The sequence below is a fragment of the Peromyscus leucopus genome, chromosome 5 (assembly GCF_004664715.2).
Source record: "Peromyscus leucopus breed LL Stock chromosome 5, UCI_PerLeu_2.1, whole genome shotgun sequence".
Classification (NCBI taxonomy): domain Eukaryota; kingdom Metazoa; phylum Chordata; class Mammalia; order Rodentia; family Cricetidae; genus Peromyscus; species Peromyscus leucopus.
In genome coordinates, this window is record NC_051067.1 from 119692139 (window position 1) to 119711817 (window position 19679).

The 19679-nt window shown below is 47.3% G+C and overlaps 1 protein-coding gene across 3 annotated transcripts in view; it reads left to right on the forward strand.

Annotated features, from left to right (window-relative positions):
* The first annotated feature begins 7783 nt into the window (after positions 1-7783).
* Gan (gigaxonin) overlaps positions 7784-19679 on the forward strand; it is a 48135-nt gene continuing 36239 nt past the window's right edge. For 2 of the 3 annotated variants that reach the window (XM_028875714.2, XM_037206292.1), the window contains exon 1: positions 7784-8143. In XM_028875714.2, coding sequence (XP_028731547.1) covers positions 7830-8143 — 314 coding nt within the window. In that variant the 5' untranslated portion in view covers positions 7784-7829. The remainder of the gene's footprint in view (positions 8144-19679) is intronic. The other variant, XM_037206293.1, reaches the window with a different exon arrangement.

The following is a 19679-nucleotide window of genomic DNA, read 5'->3' on the forward strand; positions in this document are numbered from 1 at the left end:
TCAGAAGCGGGGGATTGTGGTGGTATTCTAATTGTACTGAAATGTGATTTTGATTGTATGTTAATAAATAAAGTTGCCCGGGGGTCAGAGCTATTAGAGCCATAGACAGAGTGTGGCGGTGGTGGCACACGCCTTTAATCCCATAGATCTCTGTGTTTACTTGGTTGGGTCTGAGCGGCTGTAGGACTGGCGGGTGACAGAGATTTGTCCTGACTGTGGACAAGACAAAAAAACTCTAGCTACAGGGGATGGACAGGAGAGATGGCTCAGTGGTCAAGAACACTGGCTATTCTTGCAGAGGACTCAAGTTTGGTTCCCCGCATTCATACTGGATGGCTCTCAACTGCCTGAAACTCCAAGTCCAGGGCATCCAATGCCTCTGGTCTCCATGGGCATCTGTGCTCACAGGCACACAGCCACACAGAGACACACAAGATTACAAATAATAAAAGTGGGGTGTGGTGGTGCATGCCTTTAATCTCCACACTCAAGAACCAGAGGCAGGTGAATCTTTATGAATTCAAGGCTGGCCTGTAAAACATGAGACTCCGTCAATAAATAAATAAAGTAATGGCATGGAGCCGGATATAAAGGAGACCGAGTGGGGTATTCAAAGATCTGGTTTGGAAGGCAAAATATGTGGTAGAGTTAGGAAATACATGGTGTTCACCAAATTTCCAGAATTAGAGCCAAAGAAAAACAAAAGGGGAGATGGATGTCGACTCAGCCCTGGAGACAGTGCTGGCTCTGTGGGAGCAGAAACTAGATTTTACTTAAAAGTCAACTAGAGCTTAATAATCCCCAAGCTGAGTGAGATCGCACCACAACCAAAGGGAAACTGATAATACGAGGAACGACACAGCACATATTGCACACCTACTGTGTGTCGGACCCTGTTGTCCGCCTTCACCAGCACCGTCTCATTTTACCCTCCCTATTGCCAGATGAGGGAGTGCTTTGGTTATCCCAGGTGTATGGAAACAGTGATGTGTTATGGACGGCTCTGGGAATAATAGACTTACCATCTTCATCAGAGCAGCTGTGACTACCCAGGAGCCACCAAGATCCAGCCTACTGACATTCCCTCCATAGAAGCTAGGGGAGGGTCTCCAGAGTCTCACCTGAGACTCAGCCAGTCCCTTCTGTGGCCCTCTCCCAGCTGTTTGCAATTCTTCCCCAGATGCCTGTGGTTTCATGAGAAGGTATAAAGAGAGTGAAAAGTTCATTGAAGTGGCGCGGGGGGGGGGGGGAGCAGTGTTGGAGAGGAACCAGGTCATTTATACAGCTTAGGAAAATCACATCTACATTCAGATGAGACTTTTGGATTTGTGGCTGTCTTAGGGGTCACACATGTTCCCATAAGTAACCTATCACTCATGCTCTGCAAGTAACCCCAATAAATTCATCCCATTTTGATGGAATAGTTACTTTGGTCAGCCATCGGTGCCCTTTCCGAGGGGGGAGGGCATTTGTTTGGGTCTCCTTAGGAGCAGTTAGGACAATGCTATGTGAACTTCCCCAGCCTCCGAGGCTGAGACCCAGAGGAAGTAGGAAGTCCAGTGGGTGAGGAGGATTCAAATGAGTTCAGATTGTTGGACATATCCAAAATGCAGATGAATTATTGATACCATGTAAATATTGCCCAATAAACCAGCTTACCATACACCCAACAACAAGGTAGCTAGAATTCTTGCTAAAGAACAAAATTTGAGTACCTCTTATATATTGTTGACATACTTATAAACCAAAGCAAGTGTGCTGGGTAAAAACTGCCATGTGGTACACGCCTTAACAGGCAAAAAATACCCCAAGGTTCTAGCACAGGACCTGGAGCTGCTGCAACCTAAGGTTTCAAGTGTCATTTGGGGTCCTTTAAATCACTCTCAGTAACTCGCATCCTTGGATTGCAGAGTTTGGCTAGGGAGCAGGAGAGAAAAAAGGATGTCTGCCAATAAGTAAGCTTTTTAGAAGTATGCGCTTTAATTCTACCTTCATTTTAGGGTCTAGTGACTCAAAGATAAACCTGTGAAGCCTCACGAAGGCCTTTATAATAGACAACCAGAACACAGTGCTCACATACACGTATATAACTAAGGCAGGGGTTGAATACACGATGAAAGATGAAGTGAGGTGAGGGAGGCGTCATCTTTGAGCTCTAAAAGAATGAAGGAGCAAAATGAAAATGGCAGTGGACTCCCTGACTGAGAAATAGAATGATACCAAGGCCCTGAAGTGGGGAGTGAGTTAGGGTTGTTCCAGGAAGAGCAAGATGGCCAGGGAGGCTAGTGTGCACCGAGAAAGGACGTTAGAGGTTGCGGTCATAGGATGGAGGCTGTGGATCACTTGGGGCTCTGTACTGCATGAGAAAGAAGGGCTTTGGACATTTTCTTCCTAAGTCTGACAGAAAGCCATCAGAGGCTGTAGAAACCGGAAGTGGCTTTATTTGATTTCCTTGTTGGGGAGGAAGGCGGCTTCCCAAGGGCAGAGGGAAAGCAGGAGAACTAGATGGCGTGGATGGAATGGTCGGTGAGGCTGAAATGGCTAGAGGCAGAACAGTCTGCCTTGGACCTTGTGGAGTTTACTGGAGAATGGGATGAAGGGCCCCAGACACAGTTAGGGATACAGGTCAGTGGATAAAGATATAGATCAAGTATATGACTGGCCTTGTCTGCTTAAGATCCTGGGTTCCATCCCCAGCACCAACCCCTTTAAAAAGACCCCCATTTTCTGCACCGTGTAAACAAACACTACCAATGTACTACCACATACTTGGGAGGAATTAGAATTAGGTTTGAAAGGTCAAATCAGGTTTGTTTTTTTTTTTAATTTTAAAAGTTTTATTGATTTTTATTTTATGAATTTTTTTTCGGTCTGTGTGTACATCTGTGCACCCAGGGCATTGCAGTGTCCAAGGAGGCTAGAAAAAAGTGTCAGATCCCCTAGAGCTGGAGTTATACAGATGGTTGTGACCTACAGTGTAGGTTCTAGAAACAGAACCCAGGTCCTCTGGAAGAGCAGCCAGTGCTCTTACCTGCTGGGCCGTCTCTTCAGCTCTCATGAGTTTATTTTGTGACCCGCATAAGTTGCAGGTGGCCATTAGCTATCCCAGGGTGTCAGGCAGTTATTATTAAGTAAGCCAGTTTGGAGGTCAATGGGAAACTGTGGGAAACAGCACCCGAAGTTGCCTGGTAGGGACTGGAAAATATCCATCATCCCTATTAACATTTATTCACGTAGCAAATCTGTACGGAGCACCTAGTCTGTGTGTCAGGCACTGTGATGGATCCTGGGTGGGGTGCAAGGACAACTTCTACCTTTGTGGAGTTTCGTTACAATTTAATTAGCTCCCTGGTTTCCGAGACACTTCTCTGGGCACTGTGAAATATATAGAACCAACTCTCAAGCATCATAAATACTGACCTGTTCTCTGACTCAGCAATTTGGGAAGCACTTAGGCTTTTCAGAAAGAGCTATCTATGGATTTGGACAAATGACAGATTTACCCAATAAAATGTCTGAGGACTACCTTAAAATGAATCAGAAGAGACCGTCTCAACCAAATGAGTATTTATAAAGAGCCAGCTTTTGAGAATGGAAAAGCTTACAGGGCTGGAAGGCAGAAATCTGACCTCAGTCTGATCTGGCCTCAGTCAAACTCACAAATGACCTTGGTGGAGCCTTCAACTCATCTGAACTTCAACTTTCTCTTCAATAAAGTAAGCCCAGCCCAGCCCATGTTTTCAAACTCCTGATTGTTTCTTTTCGTTACAGTATTTATTGTCTTGAGCTAACAGTTATTTTAAAATAAAAGCCCAAATCCCCAAGGGGATGCTTCCTTGAGTGCTCAGTTTTCAACAGAAGAAAGCTTTTAATATTTTTTTTGAAAATGGAAATTGTTATTTTCTCAACTGTAAATATGATACATGGTCAGTGAAGAAATCAGGTGGAGGGCAGTGCAGAGAATAAAGAACTACCGAGAAAAGCATCTCTGCCCTCAAGATCATTGTACCTGCTCTGAGGACCAGGCAGCCAATGCTTTAAAGTAGGTCTGCTCACCAACTATTATTATTACCTTGCAAACACTCTCTTTGGTCTTTAGACAACACACAAACACACACACATACACACACACAGGCACAAACAGGTACACACACACACACACACACACACACACACACACACACACACCCTGGAAGCCCTTCCTCTGCAGGCTGTGAACTCACTGGAGTCACCAGAGACTGAAACTGGCTGGGCAGTATGGGATCTCTCAGATGTCCTGTTTCACAATAACTGCTATCTGATAGTTATGGAATGCTGAAAAACAATAACATCGTATGCACAGCTTCAATGATCGTTACTAATATCAAGGACAGATCAGTTTGAGCAGTATTAAGAATGACTGCAAAGCTTTCCAAGGCACAACCAGGAGTGTCCGGGGAGGGGGGGGAGTGCTCCTCCAACCCCCAGGACTACCCCCACCCCAACACACCAGGCTGAATGCTTCTGGGACACTGGAGCTCAACTGGACACGTTTTACTGTCAGCCTAGCATCAGTGGATCACGAACTCTCTGGGCATGGTTTTCTGATGATCTCTGAGAAGGGATTAAAGCCAGATCTTGGCTGCAGACCCATGAGACTATTCCCCCTAAATGGAATGAGTTGCTACCATTTACTCCCATAGGACAATCAGCTGGAGTTGAAGGGATGTGACCTTCATCTTGGCACCCTACATCACTCTACCCTCTCACCTGATTTGCTAACTAAATCATGAAGTGGGAGCATCTACGAGGCATCAGGCACTATGTTAAGTCCCAGAGAACACAGGTGCAGCCAACACAGACCCTTCCTTAGAAATGCTCACAACCCAGCAGAGGAAAGTGCAGCAGTGAAAAGTATACCACGAGTCCAAAATGATTGGATTCAATGGTGCAGCAATTGCCCAACATGCACAGAGCCCCGAGATGGATTCAGCACCACAATAAATTAATAAAGCACAGTGTGATAAGTACAGCACTTGCCTGCCTTGTCCTGGGAAGCTAGTAGGAGGCTTATCGCCGGTCATGCTTGAGCTGAGTTTCAAAGGGTGACTCAGAGTTCAACAAGCAGACTGAGTGGTGGGGAAGACTGGGAACAGTGGAGGTGGTGTGTGTCCTGCTGTGCAGGCGCACCTTTCCGGCCAGTCACCGCCTGCCTCCGACTAACAGTCACTGTTAGGAAGGAGCCTCTGCCCAACTCAAGCCTTCCTCCTGATGGAAACACTGGAAGTTCATCTCTACCAGGAAGAGTCTGCCTAACCTTCCCTCACTCCCAGCCGCTTCTATGCGACAACTCTCCCATCCTCAGCTAACTGACTGTCCTTCTGTTATCAGCTGTTTATTTCAGAACCTCTGACATATGAAGAGCAAACCACCATTGCAAGCAACTGATACACTCTTATCAAATGCCTGTAAGTGTAAAGCTTTCCTAGTCATATGTGTCACTTGGAGGAGGGGGAGGAGGAAGTGTGCAAGCATCTGAAGAGGCCAGAGGCTGACGTGAGGTGTCTCTCCTCAATTGCTTTTCCACGTTATTTTTGAGACAGGGCTCCTTAGGATCCCGATTCTGGCTAACCTGGCGGGCCAGCAAGCCCAGGGGATGTCCTCGCCCGTCACCCAGTGCCTGCCCCGACCCAGCTAGGGTCACACACTGGTTGTACTGGATGCCATAGAGCCCAGGACCTCACACTTGCAGAGCAAGCGCTCTATAGACTGAACCATCCTCTACTCAAAGAGTCCAGTTCTGACAAGAGCCCGGTTGAGAGAAAACGAACGAGAACAAAAACTACCATCCAAGAAATATTTATTTAATGCTTGGTATTCAGAGTTAAAAAAATAAAGCACCATCCACCATCCATCCAACCCTGAGTAAGTAGCACTGTGTACCAAGTACTCTGTTACAAAGTACTTGGCACCTGGAAATCTTACCAAGCTGCAATACACACAGAAGTTAGCTAGTCACGTGGATAAAAAAAGATCATTACAGTGTCTTCACAGAGCAATGTTCAAAATACAGCAACTGCTTAGACAAAGGAATGTTGACTGTGCCCAGGAGCACTGGGCTGCTATTCTAGAGAAGACAGCCTTGCACTACTTTATTACAATGTTTTCTCAATAGACACAGCAGAGGATAGTATTATACACATGTCCACAGCCCACTACCAGCTTTACTAATGAGTAACTCACAGTCCCTTGTGATTTACCTCTACTTCCCTCCACTTTACCCAGCCCTTGGTTTTGGTGGGTTCTAGATATTTTTTTTTATCACTGTTCTCATAGATACTGAGCTGTGTTTGAGGAGGGAAGTGGAAATGTGTGGGTCTTCCACTGAACTGTTTGAGGAGGGAAGTGGAAATGTGTGGGTCTTCCACTGAGCTGTTTGAGGAGGGAAGTGGAAATATGTGGGTCTTCCACTGAGCTGTGTTTGAAGATGGAACTGGAAATGTGTGGGTCTTCCGCTGAGCTTTGTTTGAAGAGGGAATGAGAAATGTGTGGTCTTCCGCTAGTAACTTCCTTACCTTATCCGGCCCCCTCCCCTGAGAGTAGTTTATACTCTGGTTCCTGCCAGTGACTCCAAAGCCTTGGCTGCTTCCAGGGTGAAGACCCCAAACTTCCTGGGGCCTTTGGACTAAGGGAGGCTGTGTGGTGCAATGAAAGCTCCATCCTGCCTTACCTGGAATGTTGCCCAAATGTTCTGATCCTTGGTCCTCATAAAACTTAATCTTCTGAGCTGGGCTCAGTGGCCCACACCTTTAACCTAGTCAGCACTCGGAAGGCAGAGGCAGGAGGATCTCTGTGAGTTCAAGGCCGGCATGGTCTACAAAGTGAGTTCCAGGACAGCCAGGACTACACAGAGCAACCCTGTCTTGAAATATAAAAACAAAAACAATGAAAAAATTTTTTCTGGAGGTTTGAGCACCTAATGTTTGCACAAAATGGCAGCTACTTCCAACACTCCCAAGCATCTCCAGCAACTTCCAGTGAAACTTCAGACAGTATGAGGCTTGTTTGCTCTGTAGGGTGAGCTCACCCAGAGTTGATTTGCCTGTATGGGAAGCCTGGCCCTACCATTTGAACACCTGGCCTTTATACCTCCCAGACTTTCAGATTTTTATCTTTCCTGAAAGTTAGGAACTGACATCCTTGCAGTTAACTGGATCCCTCTCTCCTTCACAACTGTAATCTCCGCGTACAGAGCCCTTGATCCAGGCCACCATCTAATCTTCGCATCGATCGGCTTCAAGCATCCAGACTTCATTCTCCACCCAGCCTCTCAGTGACGTCCGTAACACCCTTACCCCTACAGCCCCACTTAAAACCCGTCCATTGTTTCTGGTCCCCAACCGCAGACCCTGCAGGAGGAAAACAACCTCCTTGCCACAGCCTTGCAAAACTGAAGCGTTTCTCTCGCTTCACCCGCGACAACTTCAGCGAAGGCTTCCTGCAGACTCCGCGCTCTGCCCGGGAATAATGGACGCGAACCTAGCAGGGCCTAGCTCCTGCGAAAGGAGTAAGTCCTCGACTTCAATCTACATCTCAACTCCGTCCACAATGACAGCACTCGGATGACCGAGGCTCGGATTCGAATTCGCTTCCGCGGATCCGCTGAGCTCTCCTTCCCGAACCCAGTCCGAACTCCAGCCACAGCTGGGTGCGCCCGCGGCTCCGAGCCCAGCCCCGGAGGAAGGAGGCTTCTGATTGGCTGCTGCGAGGTAGGGCGGGACATGGGGGGCGTCGCGGAGAGATGATGCAATGTCGCGGGGCCTTAAAGGCGCCGACCGCACGCGCCGCCGATGGCGCAGGCGCGTTGCCGGGCCTCCAGCTCTGACTCCAGCGCTACACTGAGTCCGAGCAGGCGGACGCGCGGAGGAGTGGACGGCGGGGACGCGCGCGGGATTCGGGCGGGCGGGCCGGGTGGCTGCGGAGGAGAGGGAGGCGCGATGGCCGAGGGCAGCGCTGTGTCCGACCCTCAGCACGCTGCGCGCCTGCTGCGGGCGCTCAGCTCGTTCCGGGAGGAGGCGCGCTTCTGCGACGCTCACCTGGTCCTCGACGGCGAGGAGATCCCGGTGCAGAAGAACATCCTGGCGGCGGCCAGCCCGTACATCAGGTGAGCGGGCACCGCCGCCCATCGCCTCCGCATTCCTCCCTTCCTCTGGCCTGGCCGCCCGCGGCTCCCGTGGCTCGGCCGCCGCGCCCCTCGGGCCCCCATGGGCCTCTCCCGGAGGCCCCCTCCCCATCAAGATCGCCCTGGCCCCGGAGCCCCGGGAGGTCAGCAGAAGCCCCAAACGCGGTATATAGGCGGTTCTGGGACCCGCACCCGCGAGCAGGGCGGGGCTGCTCCGGGAAGAGCCGCTCCTTCGCCCCGACAGGCCCCGCCCGGCCAGCCGAGCCCCGCAGAAGTTTACCTCCGAGTCACGGCACAGTGGACTGGGCCGGGTTTTGCGCGGGGAAGCCAAACAAACACCCGCGGTGTAGGCAGAAGGAGCACTCTGTGAGATCTTGGTGGGGCATTCCCACCCCCACCCCCAAGCCCAACTGTCAATTTGCCACTCCATTGTTACAAACAGGTTAAACTGTTGCGAATCTGAAAAGACTAACCGTCATTCTTTGGATACAGTTGGGGTCGAGGACCCAGAGATTGTAAAGGGCACGGTAAAACTTGAGCGACACAAACCTTAGTCCATTTTACCGGGTTAATGAAAAGGTTCAGACCCAGCTTACAGCATCGGGTCACAATTTGCAAGGAAGCTGCTGTCGTTTCTTTAGCAACTTTGCTTCAGGCAAACTGGGTTGCTCTTTTAATATCGCGGGGTGGGGGTGGGGGGCTAAAAGCTGGAGAAAGTGCCCAGTAAGCTGGTTAAATATAGACTAATGGTAGACAATGTCACTAGAATTGGCAAGTCAGAAAAAGGAAAATTATGCCGTTCTGAGAGCTCTGTCCCAGCAGAACTCGACACATAACGCTGTACTTTAATCTTTGTTTTTGGAGACGTTCGAACTCAGAAGCAGTCCAAGTGCCCTTGAAACTTCTGGCTTCTATCCTAGCCTTGCCTTGTAACATTGTGCTCTTTGTGGACTGGGGGGGGGGGGGGTCAGATGTCTTTACTAATATGAAATTTAGATCACCAGTATGACAGCTCATAGCTGGCAGTTCTTAGGTTAGGGCAATCAATCAAATTGGATCTGCAAGCCAGACCTTTCCCGTATCCAGAGTAGTCCGTGTTTGGGAAATGCTTAGGAAAACTACAGTGGATTCCGTACTGTAAACCCTTAAATGGCACTTGCCTCTAAAGTTGCACATCCTGAAACACTTGCTGTCTCCATCTCTCTTCATGACACTTAACTACTATAATAGAACCTGTGTTTTGCTCATCTTGGTGTATCTTTCTCGACCACAATGTAAACTCAGGCCAAGAATTTTTCTTTTGATTCTTGCTGGGCCCTTCTCAGAGGAAATAGTGCCTGGTGCCAGGGTAAATTTATGGAATGAATGATCACCTTCCTTTCGTTGGACATCGGAGATTTGGCTTTGTTATATTTCCATGTTAGCTGGTTGACTAGGGCTCTGGGCTAGGTGTTTGAGATTTGCTTCATGTTTCAAATCTTTCCTACCTAGCTGTGAGTTGTTGGGGATGACTTAGTCTTGGCTCCAGCTCACTAATACAACAAATGAGGGGCACAGTGTGTTTTTGTGTCATTTAATCTCTGAAGCACCTACAAAGAAATGAGTTTCAGGCATTCTACGGCTCCACACAAATCTGTCCACTGGTTAGGAAAGAGCTGTAGTTCATGTCTGTCTGTCTGTCACTTTCCAAACAAAGGATAGATCTCCTGTGGTCCATGTCTGTCTGTCACTTTCCAAGTAGAAAAATAGCATCTCAGGATGTTAGCAACTTGTATGTCAAAGTTACTAATACTTAGTGGTTGACTAGGATTTGAATCTAAGTTTATGGCGCATAGTCTCCTGTTCCTACTGCTCCAAATGACAGCATGGCCTGTATTTGGATGTACTTTGGATAAAATCAAGCTAGATGTTTTTTAATGTGTTATCACTTAAATGCCTGTCAAGCATGGTCATAGACCTATTTTGATTTTCATCTTCAATCATTTTTTGCAATTGGTTAACATTTATATTAATATTATGTAAATGTCATGTCTATATTGTATATATATTGCATAATTATGTATATGCAATGTTAACATTTATCAAGAAGTCAAATTTTTAAAAATATAAATAAATTGAATTTTTTTAATTGACAGAATTTTTTAATTAACAGTTGTGTTAAGTTTGACTACTGAAATGCTAGAAGATTCTTGTGGTATTTTTAGATTATCAATTTCAAGTGTATTTCAAAGTATCTAAATTACTACTTAAAACACAGCTTATTTTTTATTTTATTTTAGAATATTTGGATAATTTCATACTTATATGCAGTGTGTCTTGATCTTGCATTTTAATAATTTCTAGAGTTATTTATTTTTATTTTATATGTATGGGTATTTTGCCTGCATGTATGTCTATGCACCATATGTGTGAAGTGCCTGCAGAGCCCAAGGAGGCCATCGAATCCTCTAGAACTGGAGTTACAGATGGTTGTGAATGGTTGTGAGCTGCCTTATGGGCCCTGTGTTCTCAGGAAGAGCAGCCAGTGCTCATAACTACTGAGCTATCTCTCCAGCTCTCTAGTTTAATAACTTTTGACACCAGTGCTATTGGACTTTGATAATGTAGCTTTGTCAAAATGGCACTTTAGAGACTACATTGAAACAAAATGAATATAAGCATTTATATTCCAGCAGGCTGTTTTCTAAGTCCCATCCCTGACTGGCATTTACTTATAGCTTGTTGGGAAAACTAGACCCCAGTGCAGCTGAGAGCCTTAGAAAATGATAAGCCTGCACTCATGGACATAATGCTCCCCCATCTTTTCTTCCTCAGCAACTCTGACTCCTCCAGGGAATGGCCCCTTGGGCTTATAGGAAATTTCTTTGGAATACGGTGGAGTTTGCCTTGCTTCCTTACTGAGGCTCTTCTGATCTGATGGGAAGCTTTGCCCTTCTCTTTTGAGCTGTTCTTGGGGATGGTGCAAGCGACAGGGATTTGGAAGGGACTCTTTCTGTGCTTGTGGAGTGACGTTAAAGTGGCTCTGTCCACGTTCCTGGCCCTGTGTGCACTTTTCAGACTCTACACATTCTGGGAACCTGTTATGATACTGCTTAGCATTCAGTCCTGGATAGCACAGAGTTTCCCATAACTTTGTTTAAGTCCTTTGGTGAGTCAGCTAGCAATGGAAACGGCTTTGTTTGCTTTCCAGTTGGTCTAGGGAGGGTGGAATGAGAAGTCTGGACATCTGAACTTTTTTAGGATCTGGTTTCTTTATCTGTGAGGTGAAGTTGACTGTGCCACACAAGGCCAAAGTCCATGTAATATGCAACGGTGTGGCTCTTTTGCTTTGCTTTACAGGTATGTGTGTGGGGGAGGGGGTTGTCTCTTTCCAGTCTTGTATATGTCGTTATGCGTATATTGATGCTGAAATGCGCCTTCCCTTGCCCTGCAGGACTTGCTGTTCTATATGAATGCAGCCAGGATCATTGTATTGTAAGGAGCATTTGTTTCATATTGTTAACTTGGGTGCATTCCAGGCCTAATTATTGGCAATCCTGTGTTGCCATTTAGATCTAAGATTTGGCTTATAGGTAGTGTGGAGGAAAATATTGAAGGAAGTTAACATGAGTTCTATAGGAGAACCAAGTTTCATAGTAGCATAGAAATTGTCCACATCCATTTTAGGGATGTCTGAAAGTTTAATGTCACTAGGATCCGAGTGCTATCCCTAGTGTTGTTCACTATATACAGAGCATCTTGTTAGTTCCCAAAGCCCTGTTTTTAATTCACTTACACTAATAACTAAGTAACCTTTAATCTGTCTTTGTTTCCTTGATGCTGAAGCTGAGCCACCCAGGCAGCCACACCCACTAAGGTCCTTGCTGTGAACCACAGACATTGCAGAGCAATGCTCTCTGCACAGTCTTTTGATTTCTTTGATATTTTCATCTTTTCCCTGCACTTTGAGTTGGTAGCAGCTTCTGAATGATTGCCAGGGTTCTGAGGAACCAGGCTTGCCTGCTGCATTTCTTAGGATTCTTCCAGTAGGCTGGGTTCTGAGGCTCTGTCTGAGTCTGCACCACTCTTGAAGACTCATGGTACCCCACCCATCTCTTGTCAGGATCTTGTAGTGGTGGGAAATCAATTGAGCCTTTGTCTTTTAATGGATCTAGGTCTTGTTAGTTTTTACCTGCCTACTCTAAGGCTTTCCTTGGAAGAGTACGTCTGTCCTGAAGCTCTTAGAGTGAAGTGTTCTACAGTGCACAGCTGGGGAAGGTACTTGTCACCCAGCCTGGTAACTTGAGTTTGGTCCCTGGGACCCACACATGGGAGAAGGAGAGAACCAACTCCTAAAAGCTGGCCTCTGATCTCAGCACAGATGCTCTGATACATGAACAACAGCATGCACACACAGAGATAAATGAACAGAGGTGATTTAAAAATCTTTAGTGCTCTTTCTTCATCTTAATTGGTTAAACCCCATTTATATGTGAGTTTCAAAGGAAATAGTATAGCTGTGAGCCCCTTCGGATCCCCTTCAAATGGCCAGAGCATCCTGGTCTCCATGGCAGTAAGCACTTGTGAACGGATGCTGTCTATAGGTTTCATCCCTTGTTTGTGTTCAGCAGTGATTGTCACAGTTGTAGTTACGAAGGCCCTGATTAGAGAGGAAGGTTTCAAATGCAGAGATAAATCAATACGATTCTCATTAGACTGTGGCTGGGATGTAGAGGGAAGTGGTGTTGTCCAGTGTGGGGTACTGTTTAGTCTAGTGACACAGCTCTGCTGGAGTTGGTCTGTCTGTCTGTCTGTCTGGTTGATCCGTCCTCGGTCACCCCGACTCTTTTGACCTTTATTTATATTTTGGATTTCCCCATCAGTCTCCTTATCATTCTTACAGCAATTCTCATTTTATAGTTGAGATTCAAGTCAAGTACTTTTCCACATAGGAACTCTGAGGCCTTAGGAGTCAGAACCACATCACCTATTATGTGAAGTGTTAATCACTTCTTCTCATGCTATCAAAGAGGGACCTACAACCTCTTTATAATGCATAAAGAAAATATAATTAAGACAAATGAGGAGGCATTTGGTTCCAGTAGCAGGCAGCAAGTCTGAGAGCTGCCTCATCCTTCCAGAGGGAAAGGCTATCATTTTGTGTACTGAAGCTATAATATAAATGAATAATTTGCAAGTTAGGATTCTGGGTTAAGGGCGGAGATGTGGGGGCGTAGGGTGTGACAAATGGCAGGCTCTGGTTACAGCTCTGAACTTAAGTGCTTCCCATGGCTTCTTTGCCTCCTGAGCCACAGAAACCTTCAGAAGGAAGGGGATGATGGAAGGAAGGCTCAGGTGGAGGTGGCAGGCCTGTCTTCACAGAGGAGAAGGCTGCGCATCCTCAGCAGTGCCCTTGACCTCCTGCTTGCAGAACAGAGTTGGGCTGTCTTCCAAAGCCCTTACTGCAAAAACAACTAATGGGCTGGTGTTTGCCGCTCCTGTCTCCCATGGGAGTCAGTGACAGAAGTCCCAGGTTGTCACAAAGTCACTGTGGGAAACATACAGACTGAAAAATCTGAACTTCTAAAGCCTGACCCCTGACCTCATGTCTATGGGTCAGAGTTAAACGTAGACACAATAAAAATAATATAAAATTAAATGAATTTTGTTGTTAGTCTTAGGTTTCATCCACAAAATAAAAATAATATAAAATTACGTGAACTTTGTTGCTAGTCTTGGGTCCTATCCCCAAGATATGTCATGTGTATGAAAATTCAAAAATCTGGAAGTTTTCCTTTTCTCAACTGTTTGACTGAGGGAAATTCAAGCTGTATTCCTCACTCCTTACTCTCCATTTTCCACCATAGGAAAAAAGTCATTTGTTTTCTCTGAAAAGAATACATAGGTGAAGTGAGATTTTGGCACAGTGAATGTGGTGTTGTGTAAAAAGATAGAGCTTTCATGAAAAAGAAAGAAAAAGAAGGAAGGAAGTGAAGGAGCAAGCCCCAAAGGCTGGGAGGTGGTGCAGTGGGTCAGAGTGTTTGCTGTGCCAGCCTGAGGACCTAGCCTCCCATTCCCAGCACCCACATAAAACGTGGGTGTGGCAGCACATGTTTGTGACCCAGTGCTGGAGCTAGGGGAGGAAGGTGGATGATGCTCTAGGCTGGCTGATGAGCCATTCTAGCTGAAATGGTGAACTCGGGCTCAGTGTAAGATACTCTGTTAAAAAGCAAGGTGATGACTAAGAGAAGATACCTAGAGCCAGAGGAAGGCACCTGCAGTGGAACTCTGCCCTTCACAGACCCCTGCGCACCACAGCGGCACACACAACATGAACACACACTGAATAAAACAGCTTTGCTGGGCAGTATGCATCCTAAGTGGAAGATGGATAGACTGGCTTTAAAATATCTGCTGAATTAAGAAGTACTGAGGGGCGCCATCTTTTATTTTCCTTTTTGGAGTCTGCATGATGATGGAGGCAGACTCTCTACTGTGCTGTTTTGTTCCTAGTTGTTCCTGGTTCTCTACCAAGAAGCATTTCTCTGTCTTTAGGAACAACTTGAAAGAAAATTCAGCACTAACAAACTGATACTTGTGAAACCTGGTTTTTCTAGTCATATTTGCATTCATCATGACCAGCTGTCTCTATCTCTGAAGAATTGAATATAGTCTATACTGTGGGGCTCAGGGTACTCCCAAACTTCTGTCGTTTGGATTGTTTATGTTGGCCAGTCTCTGCACTGGACTCTGACCTTCATGAATATAGTCTATACTGTGGGGCTCAGGGTACTCCCAAACTTCTGTCGTTTGGATTGTTTATGTTGGCCAGTCTCTGCACTGGACTCTGACCTTCAGGACGTGAGGTTGGATGTGCCTCTTCTGACCTGTGGAGAGTGACAGGTGAAGCCAGAAGTTTAATGGTGGGGTTCAAACAGCAGTGAGACTCCTGAGAGAATGGCTGATGCTTGTGTTTGCCCTGTCCTTCGGCGGCGGCAGGAGCCTCTGGCTCCCCACATAGGTTTCTGTCTCTTAGTAAAGGGAGCATTGCTATGCTCTAGTTTTTCCTACAGGGAGCTGATACAGGACTGCTTTGTTGTAGTTTTTTAAAAGATTTATTTTCCTCTCTCTCTCTCTCTCTCTCTCTCTCTCTCTCTCTTCCCCCCCCTCCGTGCGCACGCATGTGTTGAGCCCCTGGAGCTGGGTCACAGGTGGTTGTGAGCCACCCACCCACCTTGGAATTGCTAACAACTCAGAACAGTCCTCTGGAAGAGCAGCTGGCATTCTTGACTGCTGAGCCATCCTTACAGCCCCTGCTTATTTGTTTGAGGTGGGATCTCAGATCTGTAGCCCAGAGTAGCCCAGATTTAGGCTTCTTTGGCCCCCCTCTCCCATGTGTCAGGATTACAGGTATGTAACTCCACCCTCCTGGTGTGGATTCTTTGACCTAGAGCAGCAGCTTCCAGACTTAGTCTTTGGTGGGTGGCTCATCATTGTGCTCCCCCGCCTGCCTTCTCAACAGCTACTGTCTTGGTTGGACAGAGAGATACCAACTCTGTCCCCTACATAAAACTTAGAACCTATGTTATTGGCATGGAGATGTCAGCCACTGTCTCCTCCTGCAGTGGGGCCCAGGAGCAAGAAGTCAGCTGCTTCCTTCTGTCCCCTTGTGGGTAAAAAGAGGGGCTGAGGACAGTGTTCACCACCATCACAGTCAGGATATTCTTCAGAAAGGCCATCATGGCCTTTGCACATGTGCTGATAGGGCTGTTCCTGCCGATCTTCGATCACAGTGAGGGAATGAGCATTGTCCAAAGTTGTTGAAGTGTCCTGTGTACTGTTTATCTGGTACAGTTCATGGGAAGGGGCCTTGTGGTATCCAAGTCAGCTGGTCAGGGGCTGAAGCCTGGGCTAGTCATCTATCAGCAGATACACTTGGGGGTTATCCCAAGTTGCAGAAGCTGCAGTGTTCTGGTCCTTGCCCTCCTAGGGCATACAGGGTCACCCTGTCTGCCATTCGAGTGGGTATTCACTGCCCTCCACAAAACAGGGTCAAAGCTAACGGGGTACCTGGAAACCTAAGCTGGTTCTTTATTTTTCTACCTCTGAGGGGCTGTGAAGAAAATAATTGTGTATCTAAAGACTTTAAAATAATTTGGGGCGTTCTTTTTTTTTTTTTTTCATACTGTGGTCCCAGTGTCTAGGAAAAAGCCAGGAGGTCAGGAATGGGGAAGGAAACAATTTTCTGTGGCCGAGGCAGATCTTCTGAAGTCACACTCTAAACACTGACCCGCGACTGTGGGGTCCGCATATAACAGAAGCATCTATGGAGACTCCTGCCTTGAGGTTCTGTAACAGGCCCGCTTGCCGATTCTTTGGTGTTTATATGCAGCTCTGCCCTGAGCCAGGCAGGCAGCGGTCCAGCATCTGTGGGGTCTCTATTGAGAAGTCACAGTGCCGAAGTCCGGTAATTGCAGAGAGGAAGGGAGTGGGTGCTGTGGGGACTGCTGTAAGGAGCACGTTCTGTTGGGAGTGCTCGGGAGCCGATCTGAGGGAGCACTCATCTAAGCAGAAGCGCAGGGGCAGGTGCTGGGGATGGAACCAGCGATCAGGGCAGGGTGGCTTCAGAGCAGAGCAGAGGGCCACACATGACTTGGTCCTGGATGCACACTGTGTCACACTGCTAGAGAAAGTTATACCTTCCCTGTATTGGCAGGTAGCTGACTGGAGGGAGGGACAAAAGAACACACTCATGGCATCACCCAGTTCGTGCTAGAGCTGAAGTCTTGTTGAAGGGTTGTGAGCGGCATTGGCAGGTTCTTGGAAAGAGAATAATCTATGGTCTTGTTTTGCACATTTCTTTAAAGGTCACTCTAGACCAGGGTAGAGGAGTCTGGGTGGGAGCAGGAGCCAATTGTGAGGCCACTGTGCTTACTCAGAAGGTAGAAGCCAGCCCTAGACTAGGGCTGGGCTCTGGAGTTGGCATGAAGGGGCTGGACTGGTGATATTTGCATTGGGACTTAGTGGAGAGGGAAAAGGCACCAGGATGGTCCCCCGCCTTGCTGACGACTTCGTTTCCACCTGTGAAAAGTGCTCACATCACTGATGCTGGGGTCGAGTTTACAGGGCTCTCTATAGGGTGGGGTCTGCCTGATAGGAAACAAAGCCTGTTAAACCACAGAGGGGCTTCCAGCTGCAGGAGGTCTGACAGCTGCTCCCTGGGACCACTGGTAAAGGAAGCCATGTGTGAGCAAGGTGTGGAGAGTGGGGAGATCAGGCAGGATAGGTGTGTGGCCGGCCATGCAGGGTAGAGGTGGTAGACATGTGGCTGGGCCCAGGTAATGTGAGGGGTGCATATGGAGGTGAAGTGTTCTAGAAGGCCAGGTTTCTCTGACTTCGGTCCTCATTCAGTCCTGTTGTTACAGAGCATCTCCTGGAATGTGGTGGAGAGTTGTCTGTTGTGAGGCCTAACAAGGGGGAGAGTGGAGTTCTCACTCCAAGGCGATGGGGAGGCCCCAAGTTTGGCTGATGTCAGGGACTGAGGAGAAGTCAGTGCAGGGGTGGGGAGCAAAACCGAAAACAAAATGAAGAGAACAGGAGTGGAGGCTAGCAGGTAATAGTGCATCAGAGCCTCGCTCTCATGCGTGCATGGCTCCTGTCCAGGAGTGATTGTCTCTGCCTTTCTGGACCTCCTGCTACTTTCAAGCAGATACGTTTATGTCCATCCTTCAAGACCTGCTTCAGATGGCTCATGGGGTGAAGTGCTTGCTGTACAAACACGAGGACCTGAGTTCAGATCCCAGCACCCACCTAAAAGCAGAAGAGAGCAGACAATGAACTGGCTGCTTTGAAGGCCCATCGTGTTGTATCTCCAGACTAGAGGTGCATGATGAGTTAGAGAGGAGTAACCTGTAAATGCTGGTGCTGGGCTTCTAGATGCTGTGTGTACCACCCTACAAGATGAAACATTTAGGGCTGGAGAGATGGCTCAGCAGTTAAGAGCACTGACTGTTCTTCCAGAAGACCTGGGTTCAATTCCCAGCACCCACATGGCAACTCACAACTGTCTGTAAGTCCAAGATCTGACACCCCCACACAGACATACATGCAGGCAAAACACCAGTGCACATAAAATACAAATAGATACATTTTTTTAAAAAGATGAAACATTTGGCCAAAACATTTCACTCCATGACGGAGTATATATTAGTGTGGAGGAAAAAGGATGGAGTAGCCGCAGTACCGCAAAGAGTAACCAGTGAGGGAGTCCTGGCGTTGTGCTGTTGCTCTGGTGGGAGAGGCCTGGGAGAAGAGACCAGACTCTATTCAGAAACAGTGGCTGCCGTTGCTCTGGCAGGCCTGGGGACTTGTGGAGAAGCATTCATTCCCTTGACAACACTTTGGAAAGCCATGTGCAGCTTCAAGTTCTTTGGAGACAGTTAGAGCAGCAGGTTATAAATGAAGGAGCTGCCAGAAGCATGGAAGTGGCCTGGAGCTGGAACACAGTGCCTGCCGCTAAATGCAAGCTAATCCTGGAGCCACCTCCAAGTGTGTGAGGCAGGAGCTGCTGTTGATCCTGCTCAGACAGACTAGCTCCTTGAAAAAGGCAAAACAGACAGCCTTAGAGCTCATGTAGTGCTCTGGTTTGGACTTCTTTGAAAGGATGAATTCTTGGGACTCCTACTGTCCCTTTGTGTTTATTCAGGAGGCTTGCTGTGTTTGAAAAGCCATAAGTCCTCTTCCTCGCCCCCCCCTCCTCCTCCTTCTCCCCCTCCCCCTCCCCACTGTTCCATTTGGAAAGAAAATGGAAAGGGTTGTGGAGTGTCTGCAGTATTTAGTACCATTTGTTTACCGTAGCCAAGAAGAGCCCGTGAGCTTTTTTTACTGAGGGAGGGAACAGCCCACATCTCTCCCGACCCCCATTCCGTTTCTGTCTCTGCTATATAAAGACAAGTAAGTCTGCATGGATAAGCCAGGAGGAGCCTGAGCATCCTGGCACCTGTCTTCAGCCTTTTGGCCTCTAGAACTACAGAAAAGGTCATATACACAGTAGCCAAAGCAAAGAGGTGTGCCTTTGACATGACCTTTTGCATGAGGTCTCAAGGTCATTGAAGGAGTCACTTTTCAATGACATCTAAAGGAATAATTCCCAAGTAGAAAATCTGGAAGTGTTGACATGTCTCGGCATGAATCTATCTCTTTTGTGTGTTTTCAAAAGGTCAGGGTGTGACCAGGGCAAGGAATCTGGCTTGTTTCATTCTTGAAGAATTTGCTTCAAAAGTTGCTGGATCATTATTCTACCTTTGAGTTCATCCTGAAATTTCAACATGCATTTTCCAGCTTTGCCTTGGAAAATGTAAATGTTACTGACTGGCTTTGGAAATTACAAAAACTGCTTCAATTGAGAAAATGTATTTTCCCTGCAGAAATGGGAGCTGTCACGAGAGAGTCCAGCTCAACTCATTGCTGAGTGAGTGGTGAGCTAGTGAGATACTCCAATTCCGGCTGTGTGCCTACTCTGTGCTCACACTTTCCCTGG